The sequence below is a fragment of the Podarcis erhardii genome (assembly GCF_964252035.2).
Source record: "Podarcis erhardii genome assembly, chromosome: 6".
Lineage (NCBI taxonomy): Eukaryota > Metazoa > Chordata > Lepidosauria > Squamata > Lacertidae > Podarcis > Podarcis erhardii.
The window spans coordinates 51,124,202-51,150,637 of NC_138510.1; the positions used below are offsets into that span (position 1 = coordinate 51,124,202).

Here is a 26,436-nt window from a genome sequence, read left to right on the forward strand (position 1 = left end):
ACGAAGGGGGGGGCCTGACGGAGGACGAGACTTTTGTGATTGGCATTGCAGATGGCCTATGAGACGGTAACGCCGATCCAGGCGGTCGTGGGGATTGGACTGTGACTGGGAAGCGCCCCCGACGCAACCGGGAGGGGGCGGAGCATAGGACGGTTTCGGCCCCAGGGTAATACTCGAGCCTTGGGCCTTGGCAAAGACGGAGGTGGTGCTTGTATGCACGTAGGTGAGTACGAATTAAGGGGGCTTTCTTGGGGGAGCCGTGGCAGTGCCGGGGGTGGGCGGCAGACTGACTGACTGACTGAGCCGCGAGGGTAGCGAGAACGGGGGAGTGGGAAGCGAGGCGGGTCCGGGTGGGGCCCCTCTCGGTTGGCCTGAAGTCGCGTTTAAGGAACGGGAACCGCCGAGAGCAGCGGAAGACCGTCCTTTCGGGTGGGAGTGGATGGAGGGTGGGCTCCCCTCTCCGCTGGATCGATCTCTCTCGGGGCTCAGAGCCGCGCCGTGTGGTGCCAGGCCCTGGCTTCATGAGTGGAAGGGGCGAGGGACGGCCGGTCTCGCCGCCTCCGCGCACAAGCGAGTGACCCGATTTTCCTCCCCTCCCCTAGGCCGGGTTTTGTAACCGCAGGCGCAGCCCGAGGCAGCCCTGGGCGCCCCTACAAAGATGAGTGCTGTTAAGCCCCTCACGTCTCGCAGCGACGGGCGCAGCTTCCTTTCTTCTCGTGGAGAGGCAGGCCTCCCTCCCTCCCGTGTGTACAAAACCAAACAGACCCGGCCCATCAAACAGTGCCGCACGTGCCCCTGTCAAGGAGACATCCTTCTCCTAAGAAGAGCCTTGCTGGCCGTAACACTGGGTCAGACCAAAGGCCTGTCTAGTCCAGCATTTATTTCCCACGGAGAAGAACCAGGTACCCCGAAGAAGAACACGAGCGCAATAACCCTTTCCGGCTTGTGGGCCCCATCAACGATGAGATTCATAACCATACTGCTGCCTCTTTCCCCTAGGCTTCATGGCCTTTCAGGATTGATAAATGTCTTTGTTGGAGGAGAAAGTAACTCTTTGGTGAGAAATGTAACTCAAGCTCCCATGTCAGGAAATGCCCTCAATAAAACAAAAGCAAAAGCAGCGTCATACCGTATCCTCTGTAGCCAACCATTAGAACACCTTCCAGTATCCCAAGTGTGAGAATGGTGGGGTCTTTCGCAAACAGCAGTGTTGGCAGTACACCCTGGTACTTGTTTTCTGACGGGGGATTTTTACAGTGTGACGGATGTTTAGGAGGCACAAGCTGTTGAGAAAAACATGGTGAAAGTTAGGAGGATTTTTCCCCCCTCTCTCATTCCACTCCCAAGATAGTTGGGTTTAAGTTAGTGATCTTTGGGAAATGGGAGGGGAAATGCCTTCATTGGTGTTTAGCATTCTTTATATATTATGCTTAAAACTATCCTGGATAGGCCTGATTTGATTATTTATTTGTGTTATTTGAATGGTTGTTTGTATTAGTGCACTTTTTTCCTGGTTCACATGTGACAAGGACAATTGTGAACAAGAACCATGGCATCTGAATTTGAGAACCCGAATCCAAGTGCGAGAATAATGACATTCCACCCAACTATGGAAGAGTTCAAAAACTTCAGCCGTTACATTGCGTATATAGAGTCGCAAGGAGCTCATAGAGCTGGACTGGCAAAGGTAAAACAGACCACAAAAGTGTTCAAAATGTTCTCTAGTATGATTCAGAAAAATATAGTGTATAGTTAACTTACTTACATGGGGGTTACATTCCAGAGATCACACCTAAAGCCAAAATCATGTTTAGTCCAAACCCATTATGTTTAGTGACAGGTAGGATTGCCAAATTTTCCCGGAACGCCACTCCCTTTCTGCATGTTTTATTTTTTTCACATAAAGCTGAATGAGCAAATGTGCCTAAGTTGCCTTACTGTACCCCGTTGAGAACCACAGCATAGTGCTAATGAGAAATGTATTTTGCAGTGAAGACGTGTCTTTAGAAAGTTTTGATACACAGCTGCATGCTGTTGATGCTAAGGAAATAGTTCTTATTTTCATTACAAATAGGTCTTAATATTCCTCACTGATAAAAATTGAGTTGTCTAGATTTTCATAGTCAGACATAGAAATTTTGCACGTTATCTAATACTATTTGCTTCACAATATTTGAGATGAAGGGTAATCCCCCCCCCATAATTAAAAGTTGAGACAGTTGAATGACTGTATAATTCTAACCATGTCTACTCAGAAGTATGAGCTATTTAATTCAATGAGGCTTAGTCCCAGCTAATTATATCAAAGCATTATGCCAATGAAAACTATATTATAGAATTGTAGAGTTGGAAGGGATCCTGAGGATTATCTACTCCAACCCACTGCAATGCAGGAATATGCAGTCATACCCGTGGAATAATATCTTATGAAAGCATGTGCCTTACTGGGTTACTTCTACAGGTTTTATTTACTTGCTATTTTGAACCATTGTATCACTTGTCTTTTGAACTTTCTAGGTTGTTCCTCCAAAGGAATGGAAACCACGCAAATGGTATGATGATATTGATGATGTGAACATCCCAGCTCCTATTCAGCAAGTGGTCACAGGCCAGTCAGGCCTCTTCACACAATATAACATCCAGAAGAAAGCTATGACAGTTCGGGAGTTCAGGAGGATAGCAAATAGTGATAAGTATGAAAGTTTAAATACATTTCTATTCTGTAATTTTGTCTATCACAGTGATAGGCAACATGGCACCTTCCAGATGATGTTGGATTACACCTCCAATTCCTGGCCATTTTAATTATGCTGGGTGGGAGTTGTAGTCCAAAACACATGGAGGGCACTACATCAACTACCTGCTCTAGTTTCTTTTTTTAAATGACTGCCAAGCAATGCCCATGTATGACCTGTCCTTTAGTTTTAACAAAAAGAACAGATCTTCATACTCAAAGGCATGAGTCAGCCCCAAGGATCCCCTGCTGCACATTACAATTCTTGCACCCATAAGAAACTGATGTTTCGTCCTGTTCTGTGGCTCATAGGAATTGTGTTTATCCCTGCTGACCACCCAGGGACACTGGTGTTCTTTGTCAAAGATTATCACCAGAATAATTGAGATAAAATTATCCAGTCATGTACTGTATTTCTTAATGGTCTTTTTCTTCTCAAATTATGCAAATCAGTTTTTTGGCAAAGAACTTGAGCCTGATTGCTTAGCGTATAAACGTTATTACTAAAAGTAGAAAAGAACAAGAATGGAACATTTGGCTTCATAGTTCTGCATGTTTATACTTATACATATTCCCTCTATCCATAGTGCTTATCTAATCTGTTTTCTATAATACATTTTTATTAAGACTAATCTGTTTGGTTTTTTTTTAAAAAAAGACTGCTACTTTTTCTGACATTTCTATGAGATATGCCTATAAAAAGAAAGTGAAAAGCAATTGCCTTCTATTTTAGATACTGCACCCCTCGATATACTGATTTTGAAGACCTTGAACGCAAATATTGGAAGAACCTCACATTCAATGCTCCAATATATGGTGCAGATGTTAATGGCACACTCTATGACAAGGTAAGAAGCAAACCTATGAATAGGTGTCTCTAACTTGTGTATGGTTTACCTTGCTTTCAGTAGGGATTACAAACTCTTAACCTTGATGCTGAGCTCTAACCATTGTAGGGTGTCACTGAAGCAAGTGCAGACTTACTTGTCCCTGTTGCTGAAATTACCAATAGGGCAAGGAGCAGAGGTTAGCAGTAATTTAGGACAAATAATATTAGTTATTACAGCTGATAAGATGTTAATTGCTTGTTTCTGTTTGGCTTCATTTAATTTCTTCAGCATGTAGATGACTGGAATATTGGCCATCTGAATACAATTCTTGATGTAGTAGAGAATGAAAGTGGCATTACTATTGAGGGGGTGAATACACCATATCTCTACTTTGGAATGTGGAAAACATCATTTGCCTGGCACACAGAGGACATGGACCTCTACAGCATCAACTACTTGCATTTTGGGGAGCCCAAGTCATGGTGAGAGAACCTGTTATGGAAAAGCATTTTGTATATAACCTTTACTTAGATTTACCATTCTGTATTTCTAGTAAGAGTCTCATGGGCAAGCAAACTTTCTGACTTCCTTAGTTTGGAAAAGAACAAAATTGACCTATAAATGTTGGTAGCTTAGCAACTGAAATTATTTCTCTATTATTTCCTATTATTATTATTACTACTACTACTACTACTATTATGATATCTAAAGCTCTTAAACCCCAAGCTCCCCTATGCTTTTTGTTTACTTAATGTGTTTGTGACTACAGGTACTCCATTCCTCCAGAGCATGGGAAGCGGCTGGAACGCCTTGCTAAAGGTAACCATCTCTTTCTGTCTCAGTGGATGTATGCAGTTGATTGTTTCTGAAGAGCCATAGGATCTACTTTCGCTTTAACGCTACCATGGCAATAACCCTAATCCAGCATTATAAACCTAACAGCAGGGAGGAAGAACTTTTTGCACGTGAGGGAAAAACCTTTTCTAGTGCAGCAACTTACCCTAGTTCCCATACAGTTCAACTGACAGGTTAGTGGAGTGATGAAATTTATTAAATCACAGTCAGTTTCTGAATGTTGAAATGAGCAATGTTGGAAGACTATTACCCTTGCACAGCTCCCTTTTCTTTTTTAAGGACTACATAGGTGAAGATATGGACAAGCATTCATCTTTTCTTGTATCTTCAAAGAAAAGTTAGTTCTTCAATTGCTATGTCCTTGCAGCTGAAAGAGGAAGCATTATTCATCAGCACAATCCAGTAGATCACTGTAATAATCATGTCACAATGTATAAATATACAGTGGTGCCTCGCAAGACGAAATTAATTCGTTCCGCAAGTTTTTTCTTCTTGCGAGTTTTTCGTCTTGCGAAGCACGGTTTCCCATAGGAATGCATTGAAAATCAATTAATGCGTTCCTATGGAGACCGCTTGCCAGGCTGGCGGTGCGGAGAAGGGCTTTTCTCCCCACCGCAAGCCTTCAGGACAGGTACGGGAACAGAGGGGAAGGCGCGCAGCGCTTCTCCTCTGTTCCCGGGGCTTGCGGTGGGAGGAGGGTTTTTCCTCCCCACACCAACATTCAGAACAGCATTCTGAAAGTTGGCGGTGGGAAGGAAAACCCTCCTCCCACCACAAGTCTTCAGGACAGCCATCCGAAGGCTGGCGGCGGGAGGAGGTCTCTCCGCCCCACCGCCAGCCTTCGGAGGAGGTCCGAGGACAGTGGGGAAGACGCGCTGCGCTTCCCCGCTGTCCCGGAGATTTCCCTATGGGCTTTCATCTTGCGAAGGAAGCCCATAGGGAAATTCATTTTGCGAAGCGCCTCCAAAACGGAAAATCCTTTCGTCTAGCGGGTTTTCCGTCTTGCGAGGCATTCGTCTTGCGGGGCACCACTGTACAATATATAATACAACAGTGATGGTTGTACTGCTGGGGGCTAGTTTTGGCTTCCTTGGGCAATGCCTGACATTGGAGAAATTGGAAAACCATTTTGAGAAGAGACCTTGGATGTGGGGAAGGACTGTACCCCAGTGTGTAGTGCACACATCCTTCGTAATGGAGTTCCAGGTTCAGTTCTTGGCATCTCTGGTTAAAGACTGAGCAGGGCTGGGAAATGTCTCTGCTGAGACACTTGGTCTCTGAATGAGTGTGTGGGAAGGGAAATTTCTTTGTGGTGGTAACCAATCATAGAATCTGGGAATGAAGTGTTTAATTTTATTCCTAAACTCCTACTTGGGGGGGGGGGTGAAGTTAGGCTGATTGTCTTAATTGTAATCTGTTTAGGCTTTCAAAATGTTTTTTACTCAGCTTGATTAAAGGAAATCCTCTAGTTAGCTTCACTTTCTTTGGAACCCACAAACAAGATGCAGCTTCTATTAAGAGTCTAAAAAACGGATATTAATCTCCACCTTAGTTCTTGGGGGTTTTATTGTGAGGTGTCCCCCTTCTCCATTTTCATTATTTTGATCCTTATTCTGAGTCTGTGACATAATTTGTATTGTGCTATGAGATGAGATAAGGAAAGTCTGTCCACCTTTCCATTGGAAACAAGTGGGTACAGTCACCTTTGAGAGAGCATGATAATGGTCTGATTTTTTTGCAGTCTTGTCTCTCTCCTGCTTGAGTAGCAAGAGTCAAGAATAAAGTATTAAATAATGTAGCCAAAGGGTATTTATGTGAGCAGCCCTTTTCATCCAGGAACATGTATAACATCTTTACTTAAACAGGGTTCTTTCCTGGAAGTGCCCAGAGCTGTGAAGCTTTCCTTCGTCACAAGATGACCCTAATATCTCCATCAATATTGAAGAAATATGGCATTCCATTTGACAAGGTGAGAAAGGAGCATTGGCATTACTGCAGTTTTAGAGTACATCTAAGGAAGCATCAGGGATCCTTGTAAGATGACGGGAATTGGATTTTTGAGATGTTGATGAAAACACTAGAAAATACAAAATCTCTTATGAGATCCCTTAAACTTTGGCCTTCCTATTTATAGAAAGGTCTGGTCTTAAACTTACTGGACAAGATAGTTTTCTTCTGCAAGTGAATTATAAGGTGCAGGGTTTGGTGCTGTGCAGAGGGATGTAGCAAATTATTATTTGTTTGATTTGTGCCTACTTAGCATAACATGCCTTAACATAGGGGTTGGCCACATGTCTCTTTTCTAATGCCAGTTTCACAGTTCTAATTGAAATGGAAAAGGCACTACTATAGCATTGAAAGATAGTTTTAGTCACTCAGTCTCAGCTGATACATAATTTGTCTAAATATTTGTTTACAAATTTACATGTGGCCAAATAAAATTTTAACTAAAATGTATGTTGCACCTCATTTCTTCTTCTGTCCATATTGAAATATGCCATATATAGTTCAATTTGCAGAAGTTCTCAGTCTCCTAGAAATTTGTGAATAGTGCAAGTAAATCAGCCTTTGACAATTTAATTATTTGAGCAAAAGGGTAATTGAGCCCTATGATTTTGGATTCATAGTATTAGAACTTACAAGTAAGAGATAATGTGAAATGCAGATAATCTTGAGTGGCCTTCCTGTCTTACAGGTGACCCAAGAAGCAGGTGAATTCATGATAACCTTTCCTTATGGATACCATGCTGGCTTTAATCATGGCTTCAACTGTGCTGAATCTACTAATTTTGCTACACTTCGGTGGATTGAGTATGGAAAGCAGTCTGTACTAGTAGGTGTCAATTTGCTTGCTGCTTGAAAAAAAAAATCCCTACTTAACAGCTTGATTTTTTGAATGGGGATCTTGGAACTACTGTATTTTTATAACAAATACTTTGGTTGGTGATTCTGGGCTGCAAAGTCGAATCAGCCAGTTTAGTCTTTCTAAGATTGATTATGCTTAAAAATGTGCAGTGGGAGGACTTGATTAGAGAACTTTGGAGTCCTTTACACCTCTACCCCATTCTGGTAAGCAGCAGTGATTGTTGGTATAGGGAGGGCTCTGATCTTGCTTCCATCTTTCCCCACAATGGCCAAGTAAATAGCCACAAGCAGCGTTAGGGCAGCTATATGGCACCACTGCTCTGGCTGCTCCTGCGTAGTCCCCCAAATAGAGGCAAATCTTGCTTCATCTACTGTATAAAGCACAAGGCTTGTGAAATAAGAATGTGGTAATGAGACTTGTTGAGTTTCCCAGTACTCTTTATATATGGGTTTGTTTGGTTTTTTGTGAGAGAGAGAGATTTTATTGAACCTCCCAGTGCTCTCCCAGCCCAAGGGTCTGATCAGAGCTGCACTTTCTTAGCAGTGTGGCAGCTACAAATAGTTCTAGGCCATTCACTGGGTCCTTTTTTATTTCAGCATTAATCATTTGTTACACCAACTAACGAATGTGTTGATGTCAGAATACAGCTCACAACTGGTCTTGAACTTTTGATATTAAGAATATTAGACAGGAATTGGATGTACACACTTATTACCCAGCACTCCCCAAATACATTTCCATTTACTCAGTAGAGCCCCCTACCTCTGTTATCCACTCCCTTTTTGCACATGATTATTTTCAATCTCAAGTCTAGTACCTGCTTATTAGTTCTGACTGGGAATGGTATGTGAAATCATTGGAGGGAAAACATGGTAGCAGAGTAAAGTAACATTGGACGGAAATAGAAATAGAAGTGGCTTCACGTGGTTTGTTATTCCATGCAGTGTTCATGCCGAAAGGACATGGTCAAAATCTCCATGGATGTCTTCGTGAGAAAATACCAGCCAGAACGCTACAAGCTTTGGAAAGCAGGGAAAGATGCAACTGTCATTGACCACACACTTCCAACTCCAGAGGCAGCTGAGTTCCTTAAAGGAGAGCTCCTCCAGAAAGTTAAGAAGGAGAAGCAATGTCCTGAGGAAAGTGAACCTGAAGAAGGATGCAAAGCAGAGGAAGATGCGGAGAAGAAGAGGTATGTTTGTCTTTTATACCGTACACAGAAATTGTGAAGTGGCCAATTCAGGAGCTGGATATTACCTTCCTTTCCTATGAACAAATTTCTTTAAATATATTTTCAATGTAGGTTTGTGAGGGAGCATTTTACAGAAAAAGCTGAACTGATTTAATATATTGCAAACATCTGACTAGATTACCCTGCCTTTTCACCTTAAGTCTGTATCCGTGATGGATACATTACATTGAAGATGGCTACTCCATGGCTACATAATAGTCAAGTCTCTCAGGACCTTTATGTAAAACAGGGATCTTTTAAAGCTGAGGAGGAAATGCTGTAAAATTTATTCCAAGCATTGATGTCAATGAATGTCCATTTACTCTGCGGCAGAGTGTGGTATGGTTTCTATCACCCTTCTCCGTTGTTGTCTCCATCATGATACATGCATTTATTTATTTTTGCAGTCCATTATAAGTCCATTAGTCAACTAGTCCTGAGAGATAGCAACTTGCTGTGCTGGCTTCAGTTGTGCTTAACTTGTAAGACTTGTTTTTGCAGCATGCCCAAGCATCGCATTGGAACCAAACGGCACCGTGTCTGCTTAGAGGTTCCTCATGAGGTGAGCCAAAGTGAGGCCTTTCCCAAAGAAGAGCTGGGTTCAGTGCAGTTTGACATGGAAGTGGCAGAACCACCTGTTGGACCTGCTAGAGAGCCTGTGCAACAAGGGGACCAAGGGCTTGCACCCCCAGGTAACTGCTTCAAGGTCTTGCTCCATTGCACTGCTCCATCAGCGTGTACCATGTTGCTGCGGTTTTATTCATACTGTCACTCTGGTGCCATGTACCAGGTGCAACACACATTAGATTGAAAAGGGCTACTGTTTCTGTATTACATGCAGAAATCTAGGCAGTAAATTAGCACGACCTTTAAATCTAACTACAAAATACATGCTCAAAGAAGCTGGGGCAATCACAGAGAAAGTAGATGGGTTCTTTGCAGTAATGTTCACCTTAAGTTATCCAGAGTCATTTGACAAAAGAAGTCCAATACTACCGTGTCATTAAAAGCTTTTAGAACAAATTAATAAAGTGAATAGCGGTTAGCCCCCATATCAAGTGGTGTTCATCTGAAAGTTGTAAAGGAACTGATACAGAATTACCAAAGGGTTCATTGTGGTAACAATAAATTGCCTATCGTTAAAATCCTTAGAAGGTAGCTAATATGTAGTGTTTTAAAAGATTTGAAATAGATTGGGAATGTGCGCTGGGACATGCAAGTAGGGATAATATGTGTCCCCTCCCTCTTCCCTTAATGTTGAGTTTTAACATTATGCAGGTAGAGAATTCAAAATGGACAATAATTTTTTTTGGAAAAAAAATGCTTATGAAATGTGCAAGCATGCATGCTGAGAAATGGTGGGGTGGTGATGACACTGAGCTAGAATGTTTTCTTGGTGTTTGAAGTCATGGAATAAAAAGGTTGCTGGCATAGCCAGACTTAGCTACCTGATGGATCACCTCTGGAAGCCTCACTTGGAATTTGTCTCATTTGGCAGCTACTAATGAGTGCTTTAAACATTGTTTTGGTCCAGAATATGCAGATTCCTCGGAAGTAAAATTTGAAGAACTGAAAAATGTCAAACTAGAAGAGGAAGAGCCAGATGCAGCTGTTTTGGATCTTTCCATCTCTCATTCTGTGACTTCAGCCTTGACCCAGTCAGCCATGAAGCAGAGTTCAGCCTCCAGCTCTCAGTCTGGCTCTTCAATGTGTTCAAGTTCTTCAGATTCTGAATCTCCTGACTTCCCCAGGCAGGCCCTTGAGCAAGCTGAAGTTCTCACAGTGCACAGTTATGCTAAAGAAGAAGTTGGTGGCATGGACAGTGAGCAGCCTTCTGGGAAAAAAGCCAGTGCTACTACCCGTGTGAATGAACAGGAACTTGCAAAAGTAATTGGAAGATTAGTATTGGGATTGCATTACAAGAGCAGTCTTGCTGTAGCATATGCTGCAAGCAGACTAAATATCTAAATTGTATGAATTGTGTAATAGATCAGGCTTGACCTTAAGACTGGTCTTCTTTTATGTAATGTGCTGTCAGCTTGATCCTTGTAGTGTTTTCCAATACAAGCATAAGCTAGATATTAAATAGGTGTGCATTTGTGCTAGGACTGTGTTTTCTGCTTTGGGCACCAAGTAACTCTAGATGTCCAAAAGCTATATATTTGCACCTCTGGTTTTTAAGACATGAGTACTTTCTCCGAGTGAAAGTCTTGTATGTCATGGAACATAAGCCACAAAACTTTTCTCTCTCTTCTTCCTGACTTCAGTTCTGAAAATTCTCTCCCCCTCCCCCCCCCCGCAATCTGTTTATGTTGTGCTGCATGTGTTGTCTGTGAAGAGATGCCCACTGACCTACCTCTGTCTTTTCCAGATGGCGAAGGAGTACATCAGATCAGTAAAAGACCGTAAAAAATCAAAAGGGCGTCGCCAGCCCCTGAGCAAACTACCACGTCATCACCCACTTCTGGTTAAAGATGGCCTCAGTGATGATGGTAAGTTCAGTGTTGTTTGCTTCCCGCAATAGAGGTCTGTTGTGGATGCTAGTGAGGATTGGGGATTCCCAGATGTGTGCCCTTGTGCAATTCCTGGGCAGACACAGATTTTTTGATTTTTTTAAAGGTGTGCGTATTGCTCACTTGTTTCCTACATGCATGCCACATTTGTGCAAAATGAACACATTTGAATGAATGAATTGGAAGGCAGGGACAAAGACAAAGGGGAATGCCTACTGGCATGGATGGAGCAAGCAGATTTGGTCTCCAACTGCAAATGTGTGTATATGTAGACTAATGAGGTAAAATTTGAACGGAGAAAATGTGGATTCAAAATTAAATCCGCCCCCCACGTTATTCCTTGAAATATGTTCTCTTACTCATTTCTGGAATATTTTGATTAATAGTTCCTGAGAAGATGCAGTGCATGGCTAACTGAACTAGAATTACTCTGGCATTGAATTTTCAGCCAGCAGGTTAGGGGCAGGTACAGGGCTTTGATCTGTTTTGGTTCCTAAAATTCAAGACACTTTTTGTATCTATTTAACATTTAGTGCGTACTGTGTTACTTCCAAGTTATTGATCCCATAAATTAAATAGGCTTGAGGATCATCATGCTAGAGCTTCCACTATTGCACCACATGTGTGAGAAACCTGCTTGTGATTGCTGCTGGTGAAGCAAACTTTCAGCAGGACTGGGCAGTTGTACACTTTTGGGGACAGTGAGAACAGTGTCGTTTGGTAGTACTTGTGAAATGGTTCAAACCGTTAAGGAATTTTCCAACAATCTATAAGTCCCTTGACTCCCTTTGCAGCTCAGGTTTGTAAGCTTTGAAAGACCCCTATGTATCTTATTGCAGAGATGTCAGAGCAGCTGGCACCAGATGAAGAAACTGAGGAGATAGAAACATGGGCAAAGCCACTCAGCCAGCTATGGCAGAATCGCCCTCCAAACTTTGAGGCAGAAAAGGAGTACAACTCAGCCATGGCTCAGCAAGCCCCCTATTGTGCAGTCTGCATGCTGTTCCAAACCTACCAGGTAAGCAGACCAAATCTTTTAGAGGTCTTTGTAGTGCACCAGCGCTGAGAGAAAATAGCCAAGGATATAATAAAAACTAGGTTGTGGGACATTGAACACCAGGAACTAACAGCAGCAGCAGAGAAAACATGTTCCCCTCTCTGGAAACCTAGAGATCTAATGTTAGACTGCTTTGCCTCTTTCATTTGACAAATGTTTTGTGTCACTGGAAAGGCGGGAATTCTGTACTGATTTGCTATGGATATTTGTATGTGATGCCAATAAGAGGTTTGATGATGATTCCATAGAGAGTTACTTGTGAAAATACTGTGGGGTATGGGTCTCTTTAAATCGTGTTGGATTGTTTCCAACAGCTGCTAGAGCCTACCCTTATCAACACCTTCCATTTAGCTTCTCTGAGCCAAATCTATTAGAAACCTCTGTAGCAGTTTGATGTGACCCAGGAAGCATGGAATATGGAGCAAGATAATAAAACAGAATGGGTACTATAATGGGATTACAGTACAAGATAACTGGGGTCTAATTTAGCCTGTCCTCGATCTTGGCACATGATTACTTGTTTAAATTACTTGTTTAAATTATTTAAAATTATGCCCTCACATTTGTACCTTGGTCTGGCAGCAAGTTGGCTTACTGCGTTGTGTGTGGGGGTTTTGTCAGTAATATTTAGTGTTTCTTTCTCACTAGGGAATTCTACTAAATCTACATCTGATTTGTCACTAACCTTGTCATTGGCTGTGTTACTTGTCTGTTTAAGACTAGAGTATTGTAGTTCTTGTGTTCGGACAGGACTGTACCTGATAGGTAGCGTACTGAATGAGTAGGTGGCCTTTGTTATTACCTACACTCTTAACTGCCTTTCCAAATTGGTGTCCTATTAAATGACTCTTTTTCCTCCTCTCACAGGCAGATTGTGGAGGCCAGAGCTCGCAGGCAGCTCCAGATGCTGATGGAAAGATGAGAACTAAGCCCCTAATTCCTGAGATGTGCTTTACTACCACTGGCTGCAGCACAGATGTCAGCCTCTCCACTCCTTACTTGGAGGAAGATGGCACCAGTCTTCTGGTCACTTGCAAACAGTGTCAAGTTCGAGTACATGCCAGTGAGTACTAAATATCCTGGGTGTTATCCTGTGCTATGATATTAAATGCTGTCCCTCCATTTTACTCTGTTTTAAAAAGGGAAAGATGGACCTGTGGTAACTCACTGCTCCTTTTTTTTAAAAAAAAGGAGGGAAGGATGCATAAAAATATTATTGAGCTGCCTTTTGGGAACTACCTTGATTTGTACAGAGAATAAAATGAACAAGTGAATGGAATACCTTGCATTAGTGTGAATTAGCTAAGAAATGAACAGGAAATCTAATCTGTGCACATACTAGAACTAGAGCATGCCAAAGAAATTATGCAGCAGATTTTAAAAAAGCATACAGAAAGCATTTGCACACCACATGTAGTGGAACTGTGAAATTCTTCCGCTTGAAAGTTTGTATAAGAGTTCATTAAAAAAGACAGCAAATGATCAATAGGAATATCAGCTACTATTAGGATTGCCACAATAAATTGTCTACATAATGTTTTGGGTATTCTTAACACTTCCGGTCTCTAGCGATTTATAGTGAGAAAACTAAATCTGAATAAAAAAATTCCTTCCAGTAGCACCTTAAAGACCAACTAAGTTAGTTCTAGGTATGAGCTTTCGTGTGCATGCACACTTCTTAAGATACACAGTGTGCATACACACGAAAGCTCATACCTAGAACTAACTTAGTTGGTCTTTAAGGTGCTACTGGAAGGAATTTTTTTATTTTGTTTTGACTATGGCAGACCAACACGGCTACCTATCTAAAACTAAATCTGGTTAGTTACCCAGTTTTAATAATTTAGCCCCTCATTCCTAACGGTGACCAGAGTCAGGATCTGAAAACCCACCTACCCCTAACCCCATGACTGTTCTTAGGTAAATCATGAAGAAATGTGGGTATTCCCATTTTGAAATAAAATATGAAAAGCGTGTAAGAGGCTCAGTTCTATTGTTAGATATGTATTACTGTGATTTGAATAGGTGATGGAATGGTTAGTCTAAAGTCCGCTCATGTTCTGCTGTTGTCTATTTCTTCTCCCTCTGGTCTGAATGCCATACTGTTGTGTTCGGGGACGCAACTGCCGTATTCAGCTATGCAGTGATTAATTCTATCAGTAAATAAAGTTACTGAAGCAGGAAGAGTAGCGTCTGAAAAAGCTTGCCAGTTTAGTTATATGCTGCTTCTTCACAGTGAGCTGTGCCCAAAGAAATTTACAACATAAATCAATCTATCAAAGTACAAAAAAGGAAGGGGGAGAAATCAGTTTACAAACCTACCAATAAATCCAAATAGGATAAGGATAAAATCAATAATTCAGAAAACATTGAAGAAATAAATAATCTAGATTTAACTTACATTTTGCTCCATATTTATGTATTAATGGACAACACACACACACACACATATATATATATATATATACACACACACACACACACACACACATATATATATATATATATATGAGAAAAAATGCTTCTCCTGTTGAAGTTGTATGTTCATTTGTGTTAGGTTGTTATGGAGTAGCCCCTGCGAAAGCAACTGAGGACTGGAAGTGCTCTAGATGCAAAGCTAATGCTTTAGAAGAGGTAAGAAAATCTTGAATGTCATACCTTTTGCTAAAAAACTCTTGTGTATATGTGTGGGCCTTGACTCAATGCTACTGGGATAGCTTTTGGAATTCTATACATGAAAATGTTCTATTGAAATGTAAATAATATTGTGAGCTAGTTTCTGTTATGAAAATGCTTCATGGAATAGTCTCAAAGGAAATTGGAAGGTTGACTTACTGAAATATATAGGCAATGACTGTTTTAGGCGTGTGCAATTGATGCATGACCGTGCATGCACGTATCATGCTGTCCCCAAAAGTGGCTGGAAAAGGGAGTGGAGCGGAGCAGGTTGTGCTTACATGCACTCCGCTGCTGCCCATGGGGGGTCAAGAATGTAACCTCCACACAAAGCAGTCAGTCCCTGTATTTGTGTCTGTGTTTATTGGTAGCCCGTCCATTGAATGCCTCATACTGGAACTGTTACAAAGTGCAAGATTCTTTGAGGTAGCTCTTTTGAAATTTCCCTAAAGCAGTATGTCAGGTTGCACATTGAGATTCCATGGTGAAATTAATATTTATGGTGCTCATTGAGAACCATTATCTGGTCTGCTGGTTTAGAGAATTGGGTCCTGTTTAGTATGTGGCTTATAGGTACTTGAGCTGATAATGGAACTGGTCTGTAAGAGCCACTACCTCACAATTTGGTTAGGATGCTGTATATAGGCTTAGCATCCATCTGAACAAGGCAGAGTTCCTGCTTCACCTCCACCTTCAATTTTCATTGGTGTAGGAGGACTTCCTCTTCATTTGTTCTAGAACTCAACCCCATTGAGTGCATTCTGCCCAACATGAGGCATATGTTAAGCCCTTCATTTCTGCAGGTTTCTAGTAGAATTGGTTTGACTTCTCTTCCGCTTTAGTATGCTAGCTTGACAAAAGTGGTTAATGCAATAAAAAGAGAGATAAGCTTGTACAGTCTGCAGGACTGAGCATTTTGTGTGTTTGAGAGAGATAGGAAGGTTCTGTCACAAGGATGAAAGTGAGAATTGCTTCATTTCTTCTGTTTTGGTAACGTGGCTTTTTTCCTTACCTGCCAGGATTGCTGTTTGTGCTCACTTCGGGGAGGTGCACTTCAAAAAGCCAATGATAACAAGTGAGTACTTGGGTAACTGAATATGGAAGGGATGCAGGTGGCGCTGTGGTCTAAACCACTGAGCCTAGGGCTCGCCGATTGGAAGGTTGGCAGTTCGAATCCCCGCAACAGGATGAGCTCCCGTTGCTCAGTCCCAGCTCCTGCCAACCTAGCAGTTCGAAAGCACACCAGTGCAAGTAGATAAATAGGTACTGCTGTGGCGGGAAGGTAAACGGCATTTCCGTGCACTGCTCTGGTTTCACCAGAAGCGGCTTAGTCATGCTGGCCACATGACCCAGAAAAACTGTCTGTGGACCAATGCCGGCTCCCTCGGCCAGTAAAGCGAGATGAGCACCGCAACCCCAGAGTCGTTCGCGACTGGACCTAACTGTCAGGGATTCCTTTACCTTTACCTTTTACTTGGGTAACCGAATATGGAAGGTCTTTTTTCCTAAAATGTGTCAATAATTCACTTAACTTGAAGCAACAGATCTGGGAATTACGAGTTCCTGTTTGGTGCAAAGTGGGTTGAGAGGAAGCACATTTGCTTACCTAACCTTTGTACAAGGCAGGGGTAGGTGTAGGTTTGTTGGTTTCAGATGCATCATCTCCTGCAGCCCATCTTTTATAAGCATGTGCTAACACTCCATCTTCTGATGTTGTTCAGGTGGGTTCATGTTATGTGTGCTGTGGCAGTTCTGGAGGCTAAGTTTGTGAACATCGCAGAACGCAGTCCAGTGGATGTCAGTAAAATACCACTGCAGCGCTTCCGGCTGGTAAGAAGGCAGATTGTTTTGTTCCTTTGAAGTGATCAATAATCCCAGCATATGCTTTTTGATTATTCTTCCATCAACATTCTGACAAAGGATGTAAAATAAGGTTGTTCAGACCAGTAAGATAAGTGAATCTGGAGTGGGATTAGAAGCAGAAGCAATTGTACAGGTGTAAAGTAGAACACATAACCTGCATACTGTAACTTCTAAGCACTTCATATATGTTGTTCCAGTGATCTGTGCAGCAGCCCTATTAGTTAATTATGTTGTAGTATGTTGCAGATTAGGGACGCGGGTGGCGCTGTGGGTAAAACCTTAGCGCCTAGGGCTTGCCGATCGCATGGTCGGCAGTTCGAATCCCCGCGGCGTGGTGAGCTCCCGTCTTTCGGTCCCAGCTCCTGCCCACCTAGCAGTTCGAAAGCACCCCTAAGTGCAAGTAGATAAATAGGTACCGCTTTATAAACGGCGTTTCCGTGTGCTGCGCTGGTGCTGGCTCGCCAGAGCAGCTTCGTCACGCTGGCCACGTGACCCGGAAGTGTCTCCGGACAGCGCTGGCCCCTGGCCTCTTAAGTGAGATGGGCGCACAACCCTAGAGTCGGACACGACTGGCCCGTATGGGCAGGGGTACCTTTACCTTTACCTTATGTTGCAGATAGCAACTTAAAGCTGGAATTATAGCTTGCCAAAGGCCACTAAGTGAACTAATAGCTATAACTATTTGTTTTCTGCATTTACACCCTGCTCTTTTCCCATGAAACTACTAATTCCAAAGCCCTTCCCACCAACTTTTAGTCAATAGTATTCACCTTGCTCCTGCCTGCAAGATGGACACATCTTTCCTAGATGTGTAATTATGAGGGGTTGAGAGACCCAAAAGCCTACTAGATACAAGAGATTAGAGGGCACTGAAATGCCAACAGCATTGGTCATACCAGTGTCAGGTTGAACACACCAGTTGCATTATAATGAGAGAGCAGACTGCTTATGCTGCAGAGAAAGATGGGAAAAGTAAACTATCCCAAGGAAATGGGCCATTATTCTCCTGCATCCTATGTATGGTGTGCGGTTAACAGCCCTTTTCATCAGCAAGCAGTGTTGCATTGCATTTTGTTGTAAATTACCTTGAGCATAGCAGGGGAAATTTACAAAGCAATATGGCGTAGACTACCTGCAGCTAACTAAACAGCATGAGTTCTCTATTATTCTTCACAGGGTTCTAGAGTAGCAGTGTTCATTTGTGGAAAGTGCAGTACTGTATTTTCTTGATGGAGATCAGTAAGTGCATTGACATTTTAAAAATGAAACATAAAGCCTATAATAAAACACAAATCAGAACTGACAGACCTATTGAAAATAGGAATTTATCACATCTGAACCCAAACCCTCTCATCTACTTCTCACTTGAAAGAATGCAGATGACTTCTTTTTTTAAGAGCATAGGAAAATTCAGAGAACAAATTCTGAAGGGAAAAGATGTTCTTTTCCACTGAGATAGTAATTGCTATACCTCCTTTCTGTGAAAGGAGACCAGTAATTAATTAGGGAGAGGACAAGGGAAAAGCATTCATTGCTCATTTTTATAGTAAAGATGAATGAATAAGCTATTCACTGGCAGTTGGCTAAGGACACAGCAAGTAAAACCCAGCTGTAGTTTTTTATGGAATACAAGTGTCCCTGCCTAGCTCAAGAGTCTGTCATCATTATCATTATTAAGATATATATATATATATATATATTGCTATTCATCAAACAATCTCCGGGCAGTTCACAAGATAAAAATACAAGATAAAAACCCATGGAAACTTGAGCCAGATAAATGACATACTGTCAGGTTTGAGACTGGGTAAGCTTTGGAGACTGGATAAGCAGAGGCAAAGGTGGGGACAGCATTGATAATTTAGTCACACTTCTCCTTAAGAGATTTTCCTGCTACCCTCTTGATATTACAGTAGCTCCCTCTCACTCAAAGTATGTCTCAAATTTAGTCTGCTGTTTTCAGGGTAGTGTGGTGATATGAACATAATTCATGACTTGTTTTTATTTATGCTTTGGAAAAGCCTTTGTGTTTTGTTCCCACCATGCCTTCATCTCAGTCTTTCATATTACTGTACAGTTAGAATGGGTATCATAGTCCATTAACTGTTGCCCATTTATCTTATATTGTGAATAACCTGCTTCTGTTGTCAGGTATTTCATGTTTTTCAGCTGATGTAGTACAGCTAGGTTGGCACTCCTGTTTATGTACTAGTTCAAAGCCCTGTGCTTTAAATGAGATGCTTGTTCTTTGTCATTTGGGTATTAGACTTTTGGGCATATCAGATATGACATGAGAGCAGGGATATTGGAGGCACCATTCTTGATAATTTCTCAGCAATTATTTGAGGAAGGGAAAGCCCTGTAAGAATTGTGAGGAGACTGCCAGGGAGGGACAGCTAATTGATAAGCCAATAAAAATGATTCATGAGGAGTTTAATGGTCCATCCATTTTTGTGACAAACCCTTGAACAAAAGTTGATGTACTACAAAGCTCACATACATAGGTAAGCATAAGATGCAAATGGTTAACATTTATATGGAATTTGGAGATATCCTCAACATTTGAAAAACTATCTCAATATTTCTAAATCAGTCTTATATAAAGTGTTCTTATTTCAGTACCTAAACTTTAAAAATGTAGCATCCAAGCCAGATTTCAAGCTGATATGACTCACTGTCTTTTCTGGTTGTCATGTTCCTTGAATCTGTTGACCCTAAACTGGTTTGTTTACAGAAATGTGTTTTTTGCAAGAAAAGACGGAAGAGAACTGCTGGCTGTTGCGTGCAATGCTCTCATGGCCGCTGTCCTACATCCTTCCATGTCAGCTGTGCTCAGGCAGCTGGAGTCATGATGCAACCGGATGATTGGCCTTTTGTGGTCTTCATTACTTGTTTCAGGCACAAGATTCCATCCCAGGCAGAGGTAAGGTCATGGAGGCTGTTAGATTTAGTTTAACTGTTAAAATAATTTGCATATCCATACAGGGATGAAACTAGTTAGGAATCCAAAGACATGTAGCACCAGCAAAACATAGCGCTTGGGAGGGGAAACAGTGATCTCCTTTGTTCAATGGAGGAGCATATCATTTTAGGGCTCTGTGTTAATTGACAGCTTTGGGCAAGTTATCTTACCCTTCCTGGACAGAAAATGCATTGGAAGTGCTTTGCTCCCTGATCAGTTGTCCATACGCTTGGAAGTTTTATTTATCTTGACTATGGCTCTTCTTTTTTCTTCAGCGAGCCAAGGCTGCTCTTCAGGATCTTACCGTGGGGCAAGCAGTGATCAGCAAGCACAAGAACGGGCGATTCTACCAATGTGAAGTGGTCAATCTGACCAAGGAAACCTTTTATGAGGTCAACTTTGACGATGGCTCCTTCAGTGACAACTTATACCCAGAAGACATTGTGGTATGCTATGTAATGAAAGATCCATTCCACTAGAGGGTGTATAGTTTAAGAAAATACCTTCCTGAATGCTCATATTGCATCTCAGTTCACATTGCTGAAGTATTAGTGTTCATTGAAGTGGGACAAATCTCTAAAGCACCTGAACAGGGCTCAGCGTATCTCTTTGGGCTGTAGGATGTAGACTCTGAATGGAGCACTTAAAATGCCTGACTGCTTTATTACAAATATTTTCCATTTCCTCCTCCTTGGCATTTTTGTACCTTTAGCATCAGATGACACCAGCTGTGGTAGGAGCACATATCTGAAACACCAAGGATAAAGTGTTCTTTGTTTTTTATTGTTAAAACTTTACATGTATTATTGAGAAAAAATAGGGTCATAGACAGGTATCTACAGAGATGAATTAGCCATGACTGGTTCCATGCTGTAGAACAGCTGTGTAGTTGTAGCACCAGATTTGAAGTGTTAACAACTGCCTATTTAAGGCAGCAATGCTCTATGTGTAACACAAGTGTCATTCCTAACAGCAACTAAGAGAGAGCAGTAATTCCACTTAATGAAAGGTCTGATGCCTCCTCAACCCCCATTCATCCACTCAACTGGTAACTCTCTCCAGAGTGGGTTGGATAGTTGGCAATATTTATTCTTCCCATTTGTAAATAGATAATGTTTATCTTTTTCAAAAAATTATCCCACATGACAGAGTCAAGATTGTCTCCAAATGGGTCCTCCAGCTGGAGGTGAAGTTGTTCAAGTGAGATGGACAGACGGCCAAGTTTATGGAGCTACATTCGTGGCTTCGCATGTTATTCAGATGTACCAGGTAATGACTGAGTGAGAAGGGATTATACCTCTATCTTCTGTCTCCCCTGTCTTTTTGTATGGGTTTTTTTCCCCCTGATGGCTTACTAACTTGGAGGTCTACTACTTCTGCTCAATTCACAAACTTATTTGTCAGTTGTACAAGTGGCAGATGGCATCTAGGCTGTAGCTTGGCCATAGTTAAGGAGTACTGGTTGAGCTGAGCATTTGAAATTTGACCTGCTTTAATTGTGGTTGTGTGCTATGATTCTAAATATCTGTCCAAGTCCCTTCGCAGTCCCCTCTCTTGCTGTTAGCCTGTCTTTCACCATTCCCACCCTGATGTCTCTTGAGGGCATATATGCAGATTCAGTGTTTGTTTCTCAGCATCAGTTCAACAAATGCAGAAGCCATGAGGGGACAGATGGTAAGATGGACATTATCCTGAACTCAGGAAGGCATGGGTTACTGTGCTCACTTGACAGTTGCCTGATTTTTCTGGATGTAGGTGGAATTTGAGGATGGCTCCCAGCTGATGGCAAAGAGGGATGATGTGTACACTCTTAATGAAGAACTTCCTAAGAGGGTCAAGTCAAGGCTGGTGAGTCAAGGAGCAGGGGAGGCTGATCCATGTAGTTCTTTTCACAGAGAAGTAAAGTTATAACTCAGACCTTTATGTGCCTGAGATGGTTCATTTCATGTAGCTATGAGCATAGGTGCATTTTAATTATTAATTTATGATGAGGGGGGCACTATATCCCTGCAAGGTGCAATCCTTGATTTTAAACAGCGATCGTGGATCTTCTCAAAACATTGTAAAATCCCTTGTAACTAGCCCTAATTTTATTTTAATGACTGGCAAACTGAACGGAAGCTTCAGAAGCTGCCATTTAAAAGTCCTGAAATTGAAAGCCCAATTGATCACCTGTTTGTGGGGATCAGCTGGGCCACCTCTAATGCAGAACATGAATGCCATTCTCATAGTAACTATTTTGGTTGATTTCTCTCCCACAGTCTGTTGCATCTGACATGCGCTTCACAGAGATCTTCACAGAGAAGGAGGTCAAACAAGAAAGAAAAAGACAGAGGGTCATCAATTCACGCTACCGTGAAGATTACATTGAGCCTGCATTGTACCGGGCCATTATGGAGTAGTAGTGGAGTAGTAGCTGGCAACAGAATTGCGGTGACCACCTCCAGATGGATCCTAGCACAGCAGAGGCCAAACAGACTGTCTTTACATCCAGGTTTTTTTAAAAAATAATAATGAAACAAACTTACCTGATTCTGCAGCACCTTGAAGATGGTTGTCAAGTAATAGGATGGATTCAACTTTACTGGCAGACTCTAAGTCTAGAATTTGGGAGCACTAAATTCTCTGACTTCCTGAACCATTTGGCTCACACCAGCTTGATGGCTTCACTTTTGGCAGTGAGTTTCTTTTTGAAGTACAAACTCTTCTCTACCAGAGGAAAATCTTCTTAATACAACCCCAGGGAGCAACAGACAGCTGCAGTGCTATGGATGAACCCCCTGCTTTTTTCTGGATTAACTGTCTGGTTCAGGGTGTGTTTCCCAGCTCACCATGCCTGCACAAAGCTGGCGATGTCACTGGTGCTTGACAATTAATTCCTTTTTATATTTATAACCCTGTTTTTGTCATGAGCACGTGTTTTTTCAGCATCACCTCTCTCAGACGGAGCCAAGTGGGATGAAGAAGGGAGAGTGAAACTGATTAGCTCCTTTTAGTCCCTACTTCTTGAACCTTTGATTTAAGTTTTTGTCCTATTTTATATTCAGAGACTTATTTACTCATGCGTTTAATTGTAATAGTATGTGCCTATGTAATAGGAAACTGTTTGGAGCCATTTAGCACGTGCATTCCTTGGGCAAGAGAATCCTAGGAAGTACCCCTCATTAAGGCAATAAGGATTGCAGGCATTCCAGGGCCCTGGTTCTCCTGGGAAGACGAGAAGTCAGGCGCAGGCATGTAGCAAGGATGCCTTGGAAAATAATTGTAAGCATATCTCACTGGCATTGGCTCCAGCTTGTGGGGTGTCTTGAGTATAAGTTGAGTATTTATAAAATAAGTGCAAAGGTCAGCATTATTGGTATTTCTGTTTAGGAACTTTATGCTGGTTTTGCCCTAAACTAAGATGGTAAAAGTAGCAACAGAACTCATGTGTATTTGGTCCTATCCAAGGTGTGGAAGTTCAAGGGGTATGATTTTGGGAGAGAGAAAGGGCTGCTTTGGTGCTTTACAACAATGGGGACAACTTTACGTACGTTCCAGAGAGAGTGCAAGCTACTTTTATAAATATGTTATTGTAGTGTATGTAGGGCCATATCATCATGAACATGCCCTTATCTGACCTTGGAAGATAAAAGTACCCTCTTGTTCATTTGGCTGCTCTGGCAAAGGATGTGGTGCCACAACCCTCTGTTCAGCTATTTCTCTTGCTGTATAAAGATGTGCTGTATCGGAAATTTTAGGGATGGAGTGCCTTCTTACACAACAGACCATGTTGTGGGGTAGGCCACTGCTTCTGTATCAGCTTTGCAGTATATATTGCAAATTCTTATAATGTAATTTGACCAAATTCTCCTTCAGCTTGCAAACACAATCTTCAGGCATTTCTCTGACTCTTCTCTCCCTTTATTATTTGTAATTTTGGTGTGGCCTGAGGCAGCCCATAACGGGTGGGGGGGATATAAATCTTGATAGCCAGTATTAACTTGCTCTGTGTGTTATTTGAGAGAGCCTAGGAGTGGGGTGACTTCAGAAGCAGTGTATGTGGGATCCCTGAACGCACACACATGTACATACACACAGCAGACTGGAAGATTAGAAAAGTCATTGCATCTCATTGATTTCTGTGACTGTCCTTTGAAGAGTGGCAGCTCCCCAAATGTATAAATCTGCCTTTGGAGAAACACTTCAAATATTCTTGAATGCTTTTCACTCCCTCCGCTATCTGGGTGGGTGGGCATACTTTTTGGTGCTTTGGGTAACAGATTCCCTCTGGTCAGTATTCTTCTGGTTCCCCAGGTATGATATTGAAAAGCAGTCTTCTATCTTTCTTTTTCCCAGGAGCCTCTTCCTTTCCCAGCTGGCATTTTCTGCATCTTGATTCAGGAAGGATTGTGTTTATATACAGAAATCCTTATGTTGGCATATTTTTTAAAATATGGCTTATTTACTGTTATGCTTCAACTGAAATAATGGGCTTTTCTGTATCAGCGTTGAAACTGAATCATTACCTTAAATATTATCAACATACAAGGGGGATTTTTCCTTATGCTTTTGTTTCAAATTGTCTATGGGAAAAACTAGTCTAGAAGGCATTTAAATTCACCCGATAAAAATAGTCTTGAACTGTAGCTATACTGTGGCTCAGGGCCTTTTCTGAATATTTTTAAAAATGATATCGCGGTTGAATGTGTGTGTCTCTGGAAATGGCTGTTCCTATTCTAGACTGTGGGTGAACCTGAAGATAGATTGCAACAGGTTAAAGTAAAACAAATTTATATTGTGTGGAGACAATATGTAAAGTACATTGTGGCTGAACCAGCACACTTTGTGAGAATTCTAAGGATTCTATCCAGAACTTACTATAAGTATTCTGCTCTACTACTATTATGGGTGTGTGTCTTGCTTCATTTAGATCAATTAAATGCATTTAATCTTAGTCAGCATAGAAGAGCAGTGAAATAGCAAAGCAGGTGTCTGTCCCCCAAAATGCCAATTATTGATTAATTTTATATAATGACTGTGGGAACTCATTTGTACTGATATTTTAATAGGCTTTTGAGGAGTTAAACTCCTTGTTATTTGCTTTTCCCCTACTTTAAATACAAATTAACTGATTAAGATGCATGAACAGCAAGGAGCAGGCTGAACAGAGTGTTATTATTATACACATGATGTCATTATTACCCTTCTCTAAATTGGACTCCAATAATTTCTGACCTGTTTGAAGTTTTACTGGCTTTGGAATGGCAATGTGAGATGGAGACAAGATAGGCAGCTTTATGTATTGTTTTCAACCTGATCTAGTAATATAATTTTGGACTAGACTCAACTGATTAAATCTGAAACACTTTAACATTGTAAGCCTCATGTATTTAATTACATCATGGAACCTCTATTGCTTATCCCAAGTTCTTCCTTTTGTATCTTTCCTAGTTACATGGTAGTTTGGTCACTGTTTACTCTTAATAACCCTGGATCATCTGATTTTTCTCCCCCCCCCAACCTTCAAGGGTCATTCCAGATATTCTGAAAATAAATGTACTGAAGTAGGGGTATGCCTTATGCACACTTGAATATACTTTTGGAAGTTCATCCGGTTTTAAGCCCACAGCTCCTAATTCAGAAAATGATAGGCAGATAAAATGTGAACAGTAAGAGTGAGAATGAAAAATATAGGTAAAAGGATGGAACACTTTCTTCCTCTCTGTCCTCCTCCTTTTCTTGCGGCATGGGATGGGATAAATGTGATTTGCACAATGGTAATATTTCCAACTGTAAAGTGATAGGTGAACTCTCCTGAAAAAAAATTCTCCATAGAGCAGCAGAAGTGACTAACTTGTAGTCCAACAATCTCTGGAGAATTCTGCCCTACAGAATGCTTTCAAACATACACACACATTTGGGAAGGAACTTTACTACACCCTTCCCAAGAAAAGCAACAATACTTTCTGAAAAGGGGAAAGGACAGCAAGCCTTGGGGAGGCCTTGATAAAGATGTAAGAGGCCCTGTTGGTTTCCTTAACAGGAAATTACAATATTGAGCATTTGCCTTGAAAAGCAGAGGAAACTATGAATACATGTTGCCCAGCAGGAAATTATGTTTGTGAGCATACTTTGGTGCATCATTTCCAGTGCAGAAACAGTTGGCCCTTTCTGCCACTAGTTACAACTTTAACTTTCTCAAAGGTAAGATGGTTTGGTTGTGCTTTTGTGGCTTCTTTGGGAGAGAATTGGCAGGCAAATTCAGTTTCAAGCCATTTGAATTTGGCAAATCTCGTCCTTGGCTTCCAGGCCCGTGCAGAGCTTGTCTGAGGCCCAGGGCAGAAGTCTTGTTATATAATAAAAGTTACAAAGTCAAAAAAAAGCAGCCAGTCCAGTTACATAAGATGGCAGAGCCACTCAGCTTACCCCTCTGAAGCCCAGGGCAAGTGTACTGAGCTGCCCACCCCCCACTCTGCACAGTCCTGCTGGCATGTACTGAGATGTGAGATGAGCTGTTTCAAAATCTGCCAAATTCATATTCACTCCCTTCGCTGCAAGTACCGGTAATTGAAATGTCTCAAAGGTGTGGGAGATGTAGCTGCTAACAATACTGTTCTCTAGGGTTTACCCACGATTCTCCTTTGAAATGATTCTGGGTAACTTTGCTGGCTGCTGGCTGCTTTTATTAGTGAAATGCAAGCCAGCAGACCTTTCTAACTTTTGCATCTGTGCCTATAACCATGGTTTGAATGGGGTACTAGAAAGGTAAGTGAAAGGGGAAGGAAAAGTACGTGCTGGAAGGTTCATTGAGTTGTGGAGGATTGTGCACTAGTTGTAGGGCTGGTTATGGCTTTTTTGCTTCAGTTA

At 41.7% G+C, this 26,436-nt stretch overlaps 1 protein-coding gene across 1 annotated transcript; it reads left to right on the plus strand.

The window, feature by feature from the left end:
- Positions 1-86: 86 nt before the first annotated feature.
- KDM4A (lysine demethylase 4A) lies at positions 87-24,940 on the plus strand. Its single transcript, XM_081865485.1, has 22 exons — positions 87-223; positions 1,499-1,687; positions 2,518-2,693; positions 3,468-3,582; positions 3,853-4,046; positions 4,334-4,383; positions 6,285-6,388; positions 7,115-7,252; positions 8,230-8,477; positions 9,018-9,208; positions 10,051-10,403; positions 10,888-11,008; positions 11,869-12,047; positions 12,954-13,149; positions 14,644-14,720; positions 15,782-15,837; positions 16,484-16,592; positions 19,360-19,548; positions 19,863-20,033; positions 20,737-20,856; positions 21,343-21,435; positions 21,849-24,940. The coding sequence occupies exons 2-22, from the start codon at positions 1,550-1,552 to the stop codon at positions 21,987-21,989; spliced, it is 3,159 nt and encodes a 1,052-aa protein (XP_081721611.1). The 5' UTR covers positions 87-223; positions 1,499-1,549; the 3' UTR covers positions 21,990-24,940.
- The last annotated feature ends 1,496 nt before the right edge of the window (positions 24,941-26,436 follow it).